General features: G+C 40.9%; 1 protein-coding gene across 1 annotated transcript in view; it reads right to left on the reverse strand.

Annotated features, from left to right (window-relative positions):
* MAP1B (microtubule associated protein 1B) overlaps positions 1–18,349 on the reverse strand; it is an 83,438-nt gene that overhangs the window by 14,653 nt on the left and 50,436 nt on the right. The window contains exon 3 of the mRNA XM_040421472.1: positions 3,172–3,254. Within this exon, the coding sequence (XP_040277406.1) occupies positions 3,172–3,254 (83 nt within the window). The remainder of the gene's footprint in view (positions 1–3,171; positions 3,255–18,349) is intronic.

Here is an 18,349-nt window from a genome sequence, read left to right on the forward strand (position 1 = left end):
AAAAGACAAACACGCTTAATCATACTAATCATACTGATACTAATTCTGCTGCACAGAATGCTGTCTGACTGCAACCACCACTAGAGGGACAATCATACTGATACTAATTCTGCTGCACAGAATGCTGTCTGACTGCAGCCACCACTAGAGGGAGCTAACTTCATAATGTTATACATTGAACTCAACGTAAGCTTCCATGCTCCCTCTAGTGGTTGCTAGGGGCAGTCAGCATATTATCTTTTGAATCTACAGATATGTCTATGCTGGGAATTTCCAGCTCTGTACCAAAGAATTGGAGCTACAAACACCATACAGATATATTGACGAATCAATCAGCACAAAATTTCAAACCTAAACATCGCAAAAGACAGACATTCATCCTGGAATTCTGAGAACTTTTATATGGACATATACCTTTTTTACTGTTTCAAATATTTTAAGCATTTTAATTAGGGAGTTTTTAGAGCACCTAAGGACTGTTATTTTGCTTAGCTTTTATGTGCAGTTTGTGGGTGCTCCTGTTTAAACTCTACCACTCTAATTCACTTGAATGTGGGCAGCACTGCATTAACCAGCTCCGTCCACTACACAGTAAATAGGGCTGTGTAATTCTGACACCCATTTCCAGTACCGGAACTACTGCAGAACAGCTGATCGGTGGGGGTGCCAGACACTTAACAATCTGATATTGATGGCCTTTCCTAAGGAGAAATATACAATAATCTTTGAGAATCCATTAAAATATACTTGGCTGTGAGATGGAAATTGTCTAATACTATTGTCTAAAATTTATTGAGCCGTATTCAATAGTGTAAGCCCATGTTGTACTCACATTCTATACAATTCTGCAAAAAAGTATTTGCCCCTTCCTTTCTTCAATTTTTGTATATTTGTTACATCAGAATTTTTAAGAAAATGAAACGACTTGATTTAATTTATTGAAGGAAAAATTATTTTCAGCTGTACGTTGTTCTATGTGAAAAGGAAATTGACCTCTTATAGCTGCTAAATCAACCACTGACTCAAATTCCATTGCCAATTGGGTTCAATTTCACTAGCCACATCCAGGCATGATTTCTGCCAGACCGGTTGAAACTTTAAGATCACTTAAACAAAATTGATGTGAAGATTCCTAATTGGTCTCAAAAAGCAGCACACAATGCCATGTTCAAAAGAGACTTAAAAACACATGTGAGACAAAATCATTGAAATCTACCAGTCTGGAGAGGATTACAAATAGAGATTAGTGAATCGATTCCGCACAAATCGGATTCGTTACATCAAAAACTTTCTTGATTCATCCTGCACAAATCACTTAAAATGGTGGCCACAATTTCACAGATCAGCAGACAGAGAAGAAGGATTGCATGAACCCAGATAGCAAGTTGACAGGCTTCCCCATAACGTCTTGCAGTCAGCCCAACCTTTTATGAAGGACTATGGGTGTACCGTAAGTCACTAAATAAAACAGCCCATCCTGGAAATGGTGGTGCCTTGCGGGGGATACACATAAGAGAAAGAGGACATCGGAGAATGAGAGAGATAGTAGAACACAGCATACAAAGAGCGCATTAGTGTCAGTGAGGGTGTTTCATAATGAGGAGAAGATGATAGACTTACAATAATTGATAGAGAGACAGATTTTAGAGTCAGATTTAGGCAATGTCAATGTGTTAGATAGTCAGGCAACGCAGCCATTGCTGTAAGTGATGCTGAAGCTATACAGTTCAATTTCTCACATTCATTTGTGAATCAATGTCCAGTCCTAGGAGACCTCAGTGAGTGTCTTTCAAAATTTTTAGGCCAATTGGGCCTTAATCTGAGGACTGAAACAAATTTTAGGAAATTCTCTCATCTCTAGTTACAAAGCCATTGCTAAGGCTCCGCAACTCCAGCAAAAAATGGAGAGCCATTATCCACAAATTGAGAAAACTTGGAACAGTGGTGAACTTTCTTTGGAGTGGCTAGCCAACCAAAATTTTCCAATTGACAAGTCTTAGAACTCAGACAAATATCTAAAAACTGCAGGCCTCAGCTAAAGCCAATATACATGATTCCATGCTAAGAAATACGCTAGACAAAAACTGCATCCATGAGAGAATTGCAAGACACAAACCACTGATGACTAAATAAAACATAAATGATTATCTCTCATTTAGCAAAAAAAAGATAACCCTCAAGATTATGCTGATAATATTCTGTGGACTAATGAGTCAAAGGTGGAAGACATTACATCTGGTGTAAATCTAACAACACATTCCACCAAAAGAACATCATGCCAATAGTGACATGGTGTGATGGTATGGGGCTGCTTTGGTTCTGCAGGACCTGGACAACTTGTCACAACTGACAGAACCATGAATTCTGAATCCAGAAGGAAAATGCCTTTCAGTTCATAACCTGAAGTCCAAGTACAGTTGGGTTATACAGCAGGACAATGATCCAAAACACATAAACAAGTCTACCTCCATTGACTGATGCTGGGTGATAAATATAGTGCATTTGTACCTTTAAAATGTCTAGTCTAGATAGTCTCGTTTTTAGTGCTTTTTTAGGTGGGTTACCACCCTTTCCCTTTCCTTTCCCTGCAGACTGCTGGAGGATGGATTATGGCCTCATGCACACGACCGTTGTTTTGGTCCGCATCCGAGCCGCCGTTTAGGCGGCTTGGATGCGGACCCATTCACTTCAATGGGGCCGCAAAAGGTGTCCTGTCCGCATCTGTTGCTCCGTTCCGTGGCCCTGCTAAAAAAATATAACATGTCCTATTCTTGTCCGCACTTTGCGGACAAGAATAGGCATTTATATTAAAGGCTGTCCGTGCCGTTCCGCAAATTGCGGAACGCGCACGGGACGCCATCCGTGTTTTGCGGATCCGCGATTTGCGGACCGCAAACACACCATGGTCGTGTGCATGATGCCTAAGACCGAGGTTTCTGACTCCAGTCCTCATAGCAAACCCTGCTGGTGTACGATGCGTCAGAAAAGCTAGGGAGCTGGCGTAGGTTTCTGGTCTAATGTGTGTCGGTTTCTGGTACACAGTAAATAAGCCTACAATCCACATCCTCCCGCCCATCCTCCATCCAATTTTGTAAACGTGCAATAAAAAGTGAAAAAGAAAATTGGAGCACAAAGTTACTAAACTGTGGATTTGGTAAAAGCTGCACTTACTTCTTGGCTGACAGCTTCATCTGTGGGGTTGATTAAGACAACTGTTTCTAAAACATCACTTCGATGGTGAAGGATTTTTTGACCTAAAGAAAATAATTGAAGAAAAAGATAGATAAATAAGCAAATACATTAATAGTCAGTATATATATATATATATATATATATATATATATATATGAATGCAGAGTTGGGAAGTCAATACTTGCTCTGTATTACAGCATGTGATGGAGCAAAATCAGTGAGAAAAGAAACCTGTGTGTAAAACTGGAGGCACACCGATATACAGGCATTTACGAGAGCCGTATTATAGAGCCATACATACAAGTAATGCAACTGTGAGGCCTGAAGGAGGCAATAGATGTCACATATTTACTGGAAAATCCAGGAAACCTTGGAGGGATTTACAGTGAGTGGATTCACATATTGAAGATTAGGGCTTTATACCGATGGCTCGCTGGGTTCAACTTCAACCAGAAATGACATTTGTTTGTAGGACCTCACTGTGTTTGCATGGGTTTCCCCCCACACTCCAAATTTTTTGTTGAAAGGGACCGAACAATTTCTGAATGCATTATGTAAAGCACACATTTTCAAAGAGGATTTGTCAGCACTGGCAATTTTAGTGAACACAGTTCTCCATGAAATAACAATTCTTCTTATAAGACTTTGCCGTGTCATTCCTCTGTTACTCCTCCTAGATATTTATGAACACATTTGCAACTTGTAGTGTTATCCAATCAATGCTGACGGTATTATAATTTGTAGTGGCAGATCCCTTTAATAATGGGAATAGTAACACCCAGCTGACAATTTATTGATACATTTCTAGTAGGAATCACCAAGGAACAGCACACTTATGAGTAAAGATGCTCCAGAATTGCTATTACATGAAGAAAGTGAGTAGTTATTAAAATAGATATTGGGAGAGGTGACGGGTCCTCTTTAAGGGAGATGCTGGGGATAAAAAAGACCTGCTTTTATTTTTTTTACAAACACAGCACTGCACCATCCATGGGCTGTGTCTAGTATTATCATCAGTCGCTTGGATGAGACACAGTCTATGGGCAAGAGTGGTGCTATTTCTCTAAGAAGGAGGAACAATATGACTTGACATTGAGGTTTTTAAAGAAAATGTAAAGTAAGTGCCTCGCCTCACGCTGCTGTGGAACTACTGTACATTTGGACCGATCCTGGTGACTCATTTGTCACCATGGTCAATTTACTGTGCACAGCTCAGGCGTTTGAAATCAAAAAAATCTTACAAGAACAGCAAAAGTGAAATTAAATATTGAGTTGGGATGACACTAAGAGCGGAAAAAATCAGTGTATTCTTTCTAGTTCTATGATGCCCGGGGCCTGGATCTTATTTTAGCCGTTCCTTCTGATAACAGAAAGACTATTGTTATTAACTGTTGCCAGTATTAAGGTCAGACTCGCACTACGGGCAAATTTAGCTTTTCGTCTTCTCCCATTCAGCTCTTTTTTTACAGGGTCATAGCTTTTATGTTTTTATGTGAAATTAAAACTAGGGACAAAAGGGCAACATTCAGATCCCAGCGTCAGTGACACTGGTTCCTGGCATTGTGCCCACAGCTTTTCTGCAGGCGGATCCCGAGGGTTGTCCAATTTCCTTCCTTTAAGAACTGAATCCATGAAGCTAGTGTGAACATGGTCTAATTGCTGGACCTACTATGTATGAGACTACTTAATATCAAACACTGTTCAGACAAGTGGGATTTTTTTAACCCATCAACTCCACTCTAAGTCTATGTTCACACAGCAAAAAACACTGTGCAATCTGTGGTGTGAAATGGTGGCTTTACGCAGCAGAATACAAAGTATTTTTGGCAGTGTGAACATAGCTTTAGACTGGAAAATTGTGTACTGAAAATAACACATACAGTCAGGTCCATAAATATTGGGACATCGACACAATTCTAACATTTTTGGCTCTATACACCACCACAATGGATTTGAAATAAAACGAACAAGATGTGCTTTAACTGCAGACTGTCAACTTTAATTTGAGAGTATTTACATCCAAATCTGGTGAACGGTGTAGGAATTACAACACTTTGCATCTGTGCCTCCCACTTGTTAAGGGACCAAAATGAATGAGACAGAATAATAATCATATCAAACTTTCACTTTTTAATACTTGGTTGCAAATCCTTTGCAGTCAATTGAAGCCTGAAGTCTGGGACGCATAGACATCACCAGACGCTGAGTTTCATCCCTGGTGATTCTCTGCCAGGCCTCTACTGCAACTGTCTTCAGTTCCTGCTTGTTCTTGGGGCATTTTCCCTTCAGTTTTGTCTTCAGCAAGTGAAATGCATGCTCAATCGGATTCAGGTCAGGTGATTGACTCGGCCATTGCATAACATTGCACTTCTTTCCCTTAAAAAACTCTTTGGTTGCTTTTGCAGTATGCTTTGGGTCATTGTCCATCTGCACTGTGAAGCGCTGTCCTATGAGTTCTGAAGCATTTGGCTGAATATGAGCAGATAATATTGCCCGTAAAACTTCAGAATTCATCCTGCTGCTTTTATCAGCAGTCACATCATCAATAAATACAAGAGAACCAGTTCCATTGGCAGCCATACATGCCCACGCCATGACACTACCACCACCATGCTTCACTGATGAGGTGGTATGCTTAGGATCATGAGCAGTTCCTTTCCTTCTCCATACTCTTCTCTTCCCATTACTCTGGTACAAGTTGATCTTGGTCTCATCTGTCCATAGGATGTTGTTCCAGAACTGTGAAGGCTTTTTTAGATGTCGTTTGGCAAACTCTAATGTGGCCTTCCTGTTTTTGAGACCCAACCATGGTTTGCATCTTGTGGTGAACCCTCTGTATTCACTCTGGTGAATTCTTCTCTTAAATGTTGACTTTGACACACATACACCTACCTCCTGGAGAGTGTTCTTGATCTGGCCAACTGTTGTGAAGGGTGTTTTCTTCACCAGGAAAATAATTCTTCGGTCATCCACCACAGTTGTTTTCCGTGGTCTTTCAGGTCTTCAGGTGTTGCTGAACTAACCGGTGCGTTCCTTCTTTTTAAGAATGTTCCAAACAGTTGTTTTGGCCACGCCTAATGTTTTTGCTATCTCTCTGATGGGTTTGTTTTGTTTTTTCAGCCTAATGATGGCTTGCTTCACTGATAGTGACAGCTCTTTGGATCTCATCTTGAGAGTTGACAGCAACAGATTCCAAATGCAAATAGCAGACTTGAAATGAACTCTGGGCCTTTTATTTGCTCATTGTAATTGGGATTATGAGGGAATAACACACACCTGGCCATGGAACAGCTGAGAAGCTAATTGTCCCATTACTTTTGGTCCCTTAACAAGTGGGAGGCACATATGCAAACTGTTTTTAATTCCTGCACCGTTCACCTGATTTGGATGTAAATACCCTCAAATTAAAGCGGACAGTCTGCAGTTAAAGCACATCTTGTTCATTTCATTTCAAATCCATTGTGGTGGCGTATAGAGCCAAAAATATTAGAATTGTGTCGATGTCCCAATATTTATGGACCTGACTGTATATATATATATATATATATATACGCTATATCAAATATGATGAAGCTATAGCTCGCTGCAGTTCTTAGGCTGCCGAGTGTTGTCCCTGTAGCCTCCATCCATGTATTACATGAGGCTTGACATTGTGATTGACATTACTCACCATCACTTACACTACTGATACAGCTACCTTGGGTAATGACATTATATGTCAGTATGATCAATGTTCTTTAGGATTATTATAACTTTTCTTGTTATACATTACAAGACGAAAAACTAAATGTTCATGAAGAACTAGATGTTCAGATGTTCGCATTATTGTCCTCATCCACATCTATGACATGCACAATGACTGGCTGAAGGTACAGCATGTAAAGTGCACCATGTCATTACATCTCCTCCAAGAACTCTATACACTGAATACCTGAATACCACTAGACATTTTTCTTTCTCCCTTGAGACCTGAGTCTATTCAACTCCAGCTGCCTTCCTCTTTACAATGGGTCTCAGGCAGTAATATATTGATTTTCTGTGTACCGTGCATTAAGGAAAACTAATATCATGCTGCATGTAAATCACTGCACGACACACAGTTTTAACTTTACTGTTTTGTGGTTATATTTTAGTTCTCATACAACACATTTTGTGAAGTTGTTTTTGCTTATTTTTTTACTTTATTATGACCCTTAGGGCGCATTCACACGATTGTATTTCAATGGGGTTGCAAAAGATGTGGACAGCACACCGTGTGCTGTCTGCATCCGTAGTTCCGCTCTGCGGCCACTCAAAAAAAGATAGAACTTGTCCTATTCTTTTCTGCAATTGCAGACAAGAATAGGAATTTCTATCACAGTGCCGGCCATGTGCAGTCCGCAAATTGCGGAACACACGTGGGCCGGTATCCATGTTTTGCGGATCCAGAATTTGCGGACTGCCAAACACTACGGTCAAGTGAATGCAACCTTAAGTCTGAGAAAAATGCTTCCATTGTATTTCAGTATTTTCATGCTAGGTCTTTAAAGGGGTTGTCTGTCCTAGAAGCCAACCAACCCAATCTTTTCAACCTCTGCCTAATTTAAACAAAAACACTTTTCGGTACTCCCAACGTTCCGATGCTGTGGCACCGCTCCTGGCTGCTTCAAGTCCCCACTGGAAATGCAACACATCCCCATTCACCAGAAGCCCCTTTGGCTATTTTCCTACACATCTGCTCCAGTTGATCATCAGGATCACTGATGTCTTACCGCCACCTCTTCATGAAGAGATGCCATACTCCAGTGATATACCATGATTTCTCATGCTTAGAAAACCTCATTGTGTCATTTGAGACATTGGTGGCATATCACTTTAATATTCTACCAATGTATAGAAGGGCCCCAAAATGAAGGATGGCTCACCACGCCCTCTCCATTGACTTTTATGGGAGTTCCGAAAATAGCAAGCGAGTGTGCTAGAATTCCCATAGAACTAAATGGAAGTTTTTAAAATGGGCTGATAAAGAAAGGGTTGGAAACCCATAGTGTATGTTTCTAATATGTTCTCCAATCCTTACTTTTAATTTTCTTAAATTCCTGCCCACGTATTGAAGGTGACAGGGACATTCTAGGTCGGACGTATATTACTCCTACATGTTCACATGTTATTTTTTCCCTTTATTTTATAATCCTTCCCTTCAATATTGCTCCTGATTGTTTCAGTCTTGTAGCCTTTCTTTTCTACCTTGGACCTATTCTTGCATGCTGTACGAAAACCGCACCACGTGAACGCTCCATAAGGTACATCAAGGTCTTTACGTAAACAACTATGCACGGTTTTATCTTTAATAGTCGGCGCTTTTTTGAAGATGAAAATTGGGTTAGCGAGTAGTGTCTTACTCAAAATTGGGGCGCAATTATTTCTGGTTTAAAGATACTTTTTATTTACAGAAGGTCGGGACAGCGAGTTTCGCCAATTTCTTTTTGGCGTACTGGGACCACTATTATATTGGTCCCTTATTAAACCAGAAAGAGATGGAGAGGAACTTATGGGTGTTGCGAAGATATATTGATGACTACCTGTTCATCTGGAAGGGAGAAGAAGAGACATTGGGAAATTTCATCTAAAATATAAATAATAATGACTGGAACCTTAAATTCACAGCAGGAGTAATATACGTGTGTACTAGAATGTCCCTGTCACCTTCAATACGTGGGCAGGACTTTAAGAAAATTAAAAATAAGGATTGGAGAACATATTAAAAACATAAAGAAAGGGTTGGAAACCCATAGTGTATCAGCCCATTTTAAAAACTGTCATTAGCGCAATCCAACAGGACTTAAGTTTATGAGCGTGGAATTAGTACATAACAGAAGGCGGGGCGGGGGCCCAGTTGAATATATTAACAAAAAAGAAGCGGAGTGGATATATAAAATGAAAACTACAACCTGCGGGCATGAATATAGATTGGGATATGAAGGCAGTATCGATGTATTAACTGTTGACTGCTATACAGTGGATATAAAAAATCTACACACCCTGTTAAAATGTCAGGTTTCTGTGCTGTAAAAAAATGAGACAAAGATAAATCATTTCAGAACTTTTTCCACCTTTAATGTGACCTATAAACTGTACAACTCAATTGGAAAACAAACTGAAATATTTCAGGTGGAGGGAAGAAAACAAAAAAAACTCAAATAATGTGGTTGCATAAGTGTGCACACCCTCTTATAACTGGGGATGTAGCTGTGTTCAGAATTAAGCAATCACATTCAAAATCATGTTAAATAGGAGTCAGCATACACCTGCCATCATTTAAAGTGCCTGTGATTAACCCCAAATAAAGTTCAGCTGCTCTAGTTGGTCTTTCCTGAAATTTTCTTCGTCGCATCCCACAGCAAAAACCATGGTCCACAGAGAGCTTCCAAAGTATCAGAGGGATCTCATTGTTAAAAGGTATCAGTAAGGAGAAGGTTACAAAAGAATTTCCAAGGCATTAGCTATACCATGGAACACAGTGAAGACAGTCATCATCAAGTGGAGAAAATATGGCACAACAGTGACATTACCAAGAACTGGACGTCCCTCCAAAATTGATGAAAAGATGAGAAGAAACCTGGTCTGGGAGGCTACCAAGAGGCCTACAGCAACATTAAAGGAGCTGCAGGAATATCTGACAAGTACTGGCTGTGTGGTACATGTGACAACAATCTCCTGTATTTTTCATATGTCTGGGCTATGGGGTAGAGTGGCAAGATGAAAGCCTTTTCTTACAAAGAAAAACATCCAAGCCCGGCTACATTTTGCAAAAACACATCTGAAGACTCCCAAAAGCTGGTGGGAAAAGGTGTTATGGTCTGATGAAACCAAGGTTGAACTTTTTGGGCATAATTCCAAAAGATATGTTTGGCCCAAAAACAACACTGCACATCACCAATTTGTTTTTCTTCAGCTGGAACTGGGGCCTTAGTTAAGCTAGAGGGAATTATGAATAGTTCCAAATACCAGTCAATATTGGCACAAAACCTTCAGGCTTCTGCTAGAAAGCTGAACATGAAGAGGAACTTCATCTTTCAGCATGACAACGACCCAAAGCATACATCCAAATCAACAAAGGAATGGCTTCACCAGAAGAAGTTTAAAGTTTTGGAATGGCCCAGCCAGAGCCCAGACCTGAATCCGATTGAAAATCTGTGGGGTGATCTGAAGAGGGCTGTGCACAGGAGATGCCCTCGCAATCTGACAGATTTTGCATAGAAGAGTGGGCAAATCTTGCCAAGTCAAAATGTGCCATGCTGATAGACTCATACCCAAAAAGACTGAGTGCTGTAATAAAATCAAAAGGTGCTTCAACAAAGTATTAGTTTAAGGGTGTGCACACTTATGCAACCATATTATTTAACTTTTATATTTTTTCTTCCCTCTACCTAAAAGATTTCAGTTTGTTTTTCAATTGAGTGGTACAGTTTATAGGTCACATTAAAGGTGGAAAAAGTTCTAAAATGATTTATCTTTGTCTCCTTTTTTTACATCACAGAAACCTGACATTTTAACAGGGGTGTGTAGACTTTTTATATCCACTGTATATGATAGAGAGCTTTTATTAGTAGCATATACGGTAGATATTAGTGGGTATACAAGATAGGGAATACGGCACAAGAATAAGGAACATCTAGGCTTCACTTGTAGGCAATTATATAAAAAAGCCACTAGTGCTTTATACCTGTGATAGGATATACTATTATATTATTGTAATGTTTTTATACATTTATAAAATGTTTGTCTAATTTTATTATTGAGAGATATGGAAATGTATTTATATTGAAAAATAATTATTAGGAACACCATACTAATACGGTGTTGGACCCCCTTTTGCCTTCAGAACTGCCTTAATTCTACGTGGCATTGATTCAACAAGGTGCTGATAGCATTCTTTAGAAATGTTGGCCCATATTGATAGGATAGCATCTTGCAGTTGATGGAGATTTGAGGGATGCACATCCAGGGCACGAAGCTCCCGTTCCACCACATCCCAAAGATGCTCTATTGGGTTGAGATCTGGTGACTGTGGGGGCCATTTTAGTACAGTGAACTCATTGTCATGTTCAAGAAACCAATTTGAAATGATTCGACATGGTGCATTATCCTGCTGGAAGTAGCCATCAGAGGATGGATACATGTTCTCATTCTGTTTACGCCAAATTCGGACTCTACCATTTGAATGTCTCAACAGAAATCGAGACTCATCAGACCAGGCAACATTTTTCCAGTCTTCAACAGTCCAATTTTGGTGAGCTCATGCAAATTGTAGCCTCTTTTTCCTATTTGTAGTGGAGATGAGTGGTACCCGGTGGGGTCTTCTGCTGTTGTAGCCCATCCGCCTCAAGGTTGTGCGTGTTGTGGCTTCACAAATGCTTTGCTGCATACCTCGGTTGTAACGAGTGGTTATTTCAGTCAACGTTGCTCTTCTATCAGCTTGAATCAGTCGGCCCATTCTCCTCTGACCTCTAGCATCCACAAGGAATTTTTGCCCACAGGACTGCCGCATACTGGATGTTTTTCCCTTTTCACACCATTCTTTGTAAACCCTAGAAATGGTTGTGCGTGAAAATCCCAGTAACTGAGCAGATTGTGAAATACTCAGACCGGCCCGTCTGGCACCAACAACCATGCCACGCTCAAAATTGCTTAAATCATCTTTCTTTCCCATTCTGACATTCAGTTTGGAGTTCAGGAGATTGTCTTGACCAGGACCACACCCCTAAATGCATTGGAGCAACTGCCATGTGATTGGTTGACTAGATAATTGCATTAATGAGAAATAGAACAGGTGTTCCTAATAATTCTTTAGGTGAGTGTATATATATATATATATATATATACATACATATATATATACTTTCCTACAGTGAACATTCAAACAGAACCTATTTTATTAAATTTTATATATTAATATATATTATATATATAAAAATTATATGTGTGTGTATATATATATATATTCCATTAATTTTAAAATCCAGCAGTATACATTCCATTCACAACTAACATTCCTTGTCCCTTGCCCAGTTGTTGTCTCTATTGACAGATACTGAATTCAGTGATACAACGCTTTGTGCTCATGTTTGGTGCTACATTAGTCTGGTCCATCAATCAGGAAGACTGGTATAACTACATACAATAATTTTATTAGGTGTAGGAAGGGTGAAGGACACAATAACCTCCGTCTACAACCCATCTGATGAAGCTGGAGTAGGACCAGATCGATGAATGGCTATTCTACCAACTGTGTCTGATGAATGGAGCACAGGTCAATATACTATAAAGAGATATAACAATTGCAGATAGTAAAGCTGTCCATATACTGTCATATCTTTTTAAAAAAATGCTGCATTTCACCTAATTTCAGGAGAAAAAATAAATCTCACTTCCTACATTGCTTTTGACTTTTTGTATACGGGAAGTGTAGTACTGGAAAGCAACCTTTATAGTCATCAGCTGTCAGATCTATAAACTCAAGCCTCAATCTCAATACCTAAAGATCAAAAACAGTTTGCAATATGTATAGTAAATCAATGTGGAATACCTGGGGGTGGAAACGTATGCAATACTCAGGGTAGTACATGTGGTACTGCTGTCATGACCCTAGTAAAAGTAGTCTAAAAAGGAGCCCACATTCTCCAACAAAAGCTCGCCGTATGACACTGTTATTCACAGCTCTGTAATGTTAGTAAGATTCCACTAAATATGCTGAGATTCTAATATCTCACCTATTCCAACCCCCCTCCCCCATTCCAGAGGCCCAGGAAATCTACACAGTGGTGCATGTGGAAAGTCCAGGGGGGCCCTGAATATTTGATTGTTGACAATCCACATATTCCAATTGACAACCGGTCAATACGAATTGCTTTTTTATGGACACTTTTGAGTTGAATAGTCTTTCTTTAAAAAAATTAGCTACCATCATCATAGTACATTATGTGCTACTCCTTCCCGAGCTGCTGATGCTTCTAAATCTGACAGAAAACTCACAGCTCTACTCCTGTTTATGCTGCTCTCTACTCCCCCCTCCCTTTCTTACTGTTACAGATAGCAGCAGGGAAGGGGAGGTGGTTGTACACTGCAGATCAGAGTATGGAGGGGGGTTGGGTAATCCATGGAAGGCAGTTTACATCCGCTGTAGATAGGAAGGAAGGCACACACAAGGCAATTTGCAGGGGAAAATTCACCAACTTAAAGGGGTTGTCCGGGTTCAGAGCTAAACCGGGACATACCCATATTTTCACCCAGGCAGCCCCTCTGATGCTAGCATCGGGGCATCTCATGCTCCAATGCGCTCCCTTGCCCTGTGCTAGATCGCGCTGGGCACAGGCTCTTTTGTTTACAACAACACACTGCCGGGCGGAAGCTTCCACCCGGCAGTGTGTTCAGGGACGTCACCGGGTCTGATGGGCGTGCTTTAGCGCTGCCCTGGCCATTTTACTGGCTAGGGCAGCGTTAAAGCCCGCCCATAAGTGTCGGTGACGTCACCAGGCTTCCTGGCAGTCCCATGGAGAGCCCGGTTCATCACCGGAACTCCTGAAAATGCGATGCTCAAGTCAGGGGGGCTGCCTGGGTGAAAATGGAGGTACCCCTTTAAAGGGAGTCTGTCACCACATTTCAGCATATTAGACCGATCAAATAGGGTTATATGATCCACCCAGAACTTAAAAACGGTACCTTTGTTGTAGAAAACTGACTTTTCTTTTAGCCGAAAATGAACTTATAGGGTTATGTTAATGAGCCCTCTCAAGTGCCCAGGGCGGTCTCTCGATCCTCGGAGCCCCAGGCAGCACCTCCTAAACGGCTCATAACCCCGCCCTCCGTGCGCCTCTGCCCGCCCGTTTACTCCCCTCCCCTGTCCTTTTCCACTGCGGCTGTGCGGTCCAAATCGTAGCGGGCGCATGCGCAGTAGGTATCGCGATGCCCTGCCAGGAGCGGGCATCGCATTGCGCATGCGCCCGCTACGATTTGGACCGCACAGCCGCAGTGGAAAAGGACAGGGGAGGGGAGTAAACGGGCGGGCAGAGGCGCACGGAGGGCGGGGTTATGAGCCGTTTAGGAGGTGCTGCCTGGGGCTCCGAGGATTGAGAGACCGCCCTGGGCACTTGAGAGGGCTCATTAACATAACCATATAAGTTCATTTTCGGCTAAAAGAAAAGTCTGTTTTCTACAACAAAGGTACCGTTTTTAAGTTCTGGGTGGATCATATAACCCTATTTGATCGGTCTAATATGCTGAAATGTGGTGACAGACTCCCTTTAAGGAACGTCTGAAACTAGTAGCAGGTTGCAGGGACTGGAAATGAATGAATGAAGATTGCAAAATTAAACTTAGTTCAACCTTTTTTTTTTTTTTTTTTTACTTAGGTTAGTTTCACACCAGCGGCAAGGAACTCTGGCAGGCTGTTCCGGTCGGATCCGTGCTGCCGCTAGTGCACGCGTACCCCCGGACTACTGCTCCGACCCCATTGACTATAATGGGGACGGGCCGGAGTTCCGGCGGCAGCACGGCAAACATGCCGAGAGGCAGCCGAAATAAAACTACGACATGTCCGACATGGATCCGACAGGCTGTTCACCTGCCGGAGTTCCTTGCCGCTAGTGTGAAAGTACCCTTACATATGTTAACCACTAACATATGTAAAATCCTTTTTTTTCATGTCAGAGGTGTTCCAAAACTAGCAAAAATGATGTGCTGTCCACATTTTTGCAGCCCCATTGCAATGAATCTGTCTGCATCTGATCTGCAAAAAAATGCCAATTGGATGCAGACCAAAATCTATGTAGAGAATGTGGATGACTATTAATATCTAGGCTTATCTTATCATTTCTAAAAGAAAATGAAAAAGAGCTCATTAGTATTTTAATTCCTTCTGACATTGTATCATTGTGTGATAAGAAGATACAAAGCATAACGCACACATAAGCAGTTCTTGCACTGTCTGTATCTAACATTCAGTCACATAACATTACATAACAGCATTCTGCCCCAAGCAGGTATTGATCATGGCAATATGTTGGCAGCAATTGTCACAAGGTAATTGACTAAGCAGCACTGAAATAACTAAGGAGAACTGGCTCAAACGGCATAGGAAATCTTAAAATGCACAATGCCAGGATGTCACCGGCTGAGTGCTCTGAAATAGTGAAAGAAAACTGGCCCATGGGGCATATGAAATCTTCAAATGCATAATGCCTGGATGTCACAGGCTGAGTGCTAATAGCTTTTATCAGATTGTAATTCAAAAGGATAAAATGTAAATCGTCCTCCATAATTTGGATTTAGTGGGATCTAATTAAGCCATGCCCTGGAGTTGCACTGTCTTCAGGAATGTGTGTGGAAAAGAATAGACACATTAATGCTGGTGGCGGAGCACCATCTATGTACTATATGTCAGCTATAGAAAGGCAGATAATGTTACAGACATTCATAAAATATGTGTTATTGTAAGCTCCATACCACACAGGTTCTGAAATGTATGATATAAATAGTATATAAACGAGAGAAAGGGACACACAGGTAATACTATGTTGGAAATGACACCAAATCTTCCAAAACAAGAGTACTGGTATCCCAGTATTATACTTCTCTGAACAAGACAAGCAAGCCATTTCTCCTTCCAAAACAACAAGAGTACTGAGTGTCTCAAGAGGAAATTACCCTGGTTAGCTGAATGGTCTTGGGGGTATTCTTGGGGTGTTTTTTCTCATTAGTGAGACCTAAAAGTATGCATGAAGAGTACTGTAGTCCAGCCAATGATGCTCTGGCATTTTGAAAAATATATATATGCAAATTTTAGTATCTTATATCTGCTGGCATAGTGTTCTTTTCTTTTTGGAAGGAAAGCTAATTTGCGGACCTTTGGGTTTCTGGAAATACACACCGAGGAAACATTTCAAGGACACTCAGCTAACCTGATCAATTTTCTCTTGAGACAGTCATTACTCATGTCCTTTTGGAAGGAGGACTGGTTTGTATGTCTTATTCCGATAATTGTAATACTGAGTCACCTAGTACTCTTCTCGTCTTGGAAGGAGAGCTGACTTGCATATGTCATTTCCAGTGTAGTATTATGTGTAGGTCTCTGTCTCTCACCTTATAGGACTCATATTTATTCTCTGACTCTTTTCAGTAACCATGAGTCCTAGGAGAACAGAAGTTTGTTTATCTCAGCTAGATTTTAGATGGGTAACATAATTTCCCTTTATATTTAAGTTTTTTATGCAGAAACAGACCAGTGTGTGCATACACAGTGCTAGTCTGGAGACAGGTGCATAACTGCCATAGTGGCAGACCATGCGATTGCTATGGGGTCCAGGGCAAGAGGGGGCCCAGTCTTAGTTGGGATCACCCCCTCTTCTACTGGGGGTGAAAACTTGGTCAGGACTCTACCCTCTAAAGGAACAACTTTTAGCAAATGAGGCAGTGGAAAAATGGCCCAAGGGTCATTGAAAGGGGTTTAGGCGAAAACCCTTCTGTCCTGTGTGGGGGGCCTGGTTTGATGCTTGTTATGGGGCCCTTACTTCTCTATGTACGCCACTGTCTGGAGATAAAGGGGAGAACGTATTAAACTAGTACGCCAGAACTGTATGTACAAATTTTGGGCATTTTGTGATAAAATATGTGACTTTTTACAAACACCACACCGGAAATCTACAAGAACTCCATTGCTGGTGTAGGTTTCTTTTCTTGTACATGGAACACCTAAAGATGCACCATAATGATTACTTCTTAATTAATTAATTAATTAATTAAATACTTAACCATGGTTATTAAAGCTTCTATAAAATGTTATGACTAAGTTATATCTAATTTATATCTATGTCATTTTCTAAGACTGTACAAAAAATTTTTTTTCCATTAAGTTTTAATTCCCATCTTTGAGGGCAAGAAAAGCGTAGCCTGCAGTGCTATTTTTGCCAGCTAGAACCCTGACAACTCATGAAGCTCATTATAAGGCAATGGGATACATCTACAGTGCTGCCCATAATTATTCATACCCCTGGCAAATTTTGACCTAAAGTTACTTTTATTCAACCAGCAAGTAATTTTTGGACGGGAAATTATATAGGTGTCTCCCAAAAGATAATAAGACGATGTACAAGAGGCATTATTGTGGAATAAAAACATTTCTCAGCTTTTATTTACATTTGAGCAAAAAATACAAGATGTTCCACACTGTGGAAAATCTCAGAGGACGTGGTCGGAAACCAAAAGTGACACCTGTGCTGGCCAGGAGGATAGTTAGACCAGTGAAAAAGAACCCAAGGATCACCACCAAGGCCATCCTGGTGAATATGGGCTCTGCTGGTGGCAATGTCTCAAGGCAGACAATCCAACTGACACTGCGCACTGCAAATCCAGGAGGACGCCACTTCTCCAGATAAGGCACACAAAAGCTCGCTTGGCCTTTGCAAAAGCTCATCTGGACAAAGAAGAAGACTTCTGGTCTTTTGTGTTATGGTCAGATGAAACAAAAATTGAATTGTTTGGTCACAATGATGTTTCCTTCATTTGGCGTAAAAATGGAGAAGCCTTCAACCCAAAGAACACCATCCCCACTGTCAAACATGGTGGTGGGAACCTAATGCTTTGGGGGTGTTTTTCAGCCAATTGACCAGGGAACCTAATCACAGTAAACCATGAAAAAAGAGCAATACATCAGGCAGTCTGCAGAGAAACTTGGCCTTGGGCACCAGTGGACATTTCAGCATGACAACACACAGCAAAAGTGGTGAAGAAATGGTTAGCAGACAACAACATTAACGTTTTGGAGTGGCCCAGCCAGAGTCCAGACTTGAATCCAATTGAGAATCTGTGGAGGGAGCTAAAGATCAGGGTGATGGCAAGAAGACCCTCCAACCTGAAAGATTTGGAGCTCATTGCTAAAGATGAATGGGCAAAAATACCTGTGAAGACATGCAAAAAGCTGGTCTGCAATTATAGGAAGCGTTTGATTGCTGTAATAGCCAATAAAGGCTTTTCTATTGATTATTGAGAAGGGTATGAATAATTTTGGATTGGACACTTTTTGCTAAAATGTAAATAAAAGCTGCGAATTTTTTTTTTCCCACAATAATGCCTCTTGTACATCGTCTTATTATCTTTTGGGAGACACCTATGTCATTTCCCG

The sequence above is a fragment of the Bufo bufo genome, chromosome 2 (assembly GCF_905171765.1).
Source record: "Bufo bufo chromosome 2, aBufBuf1.1, whole genome shotgun sequence".
Classification (NCBI taxonomy): domain Eukaryota; kingdom Metazoa; phylum Chordata; class Amphibia; order Anura; family Bufonidae; genus Bufo; species Bufo bufo.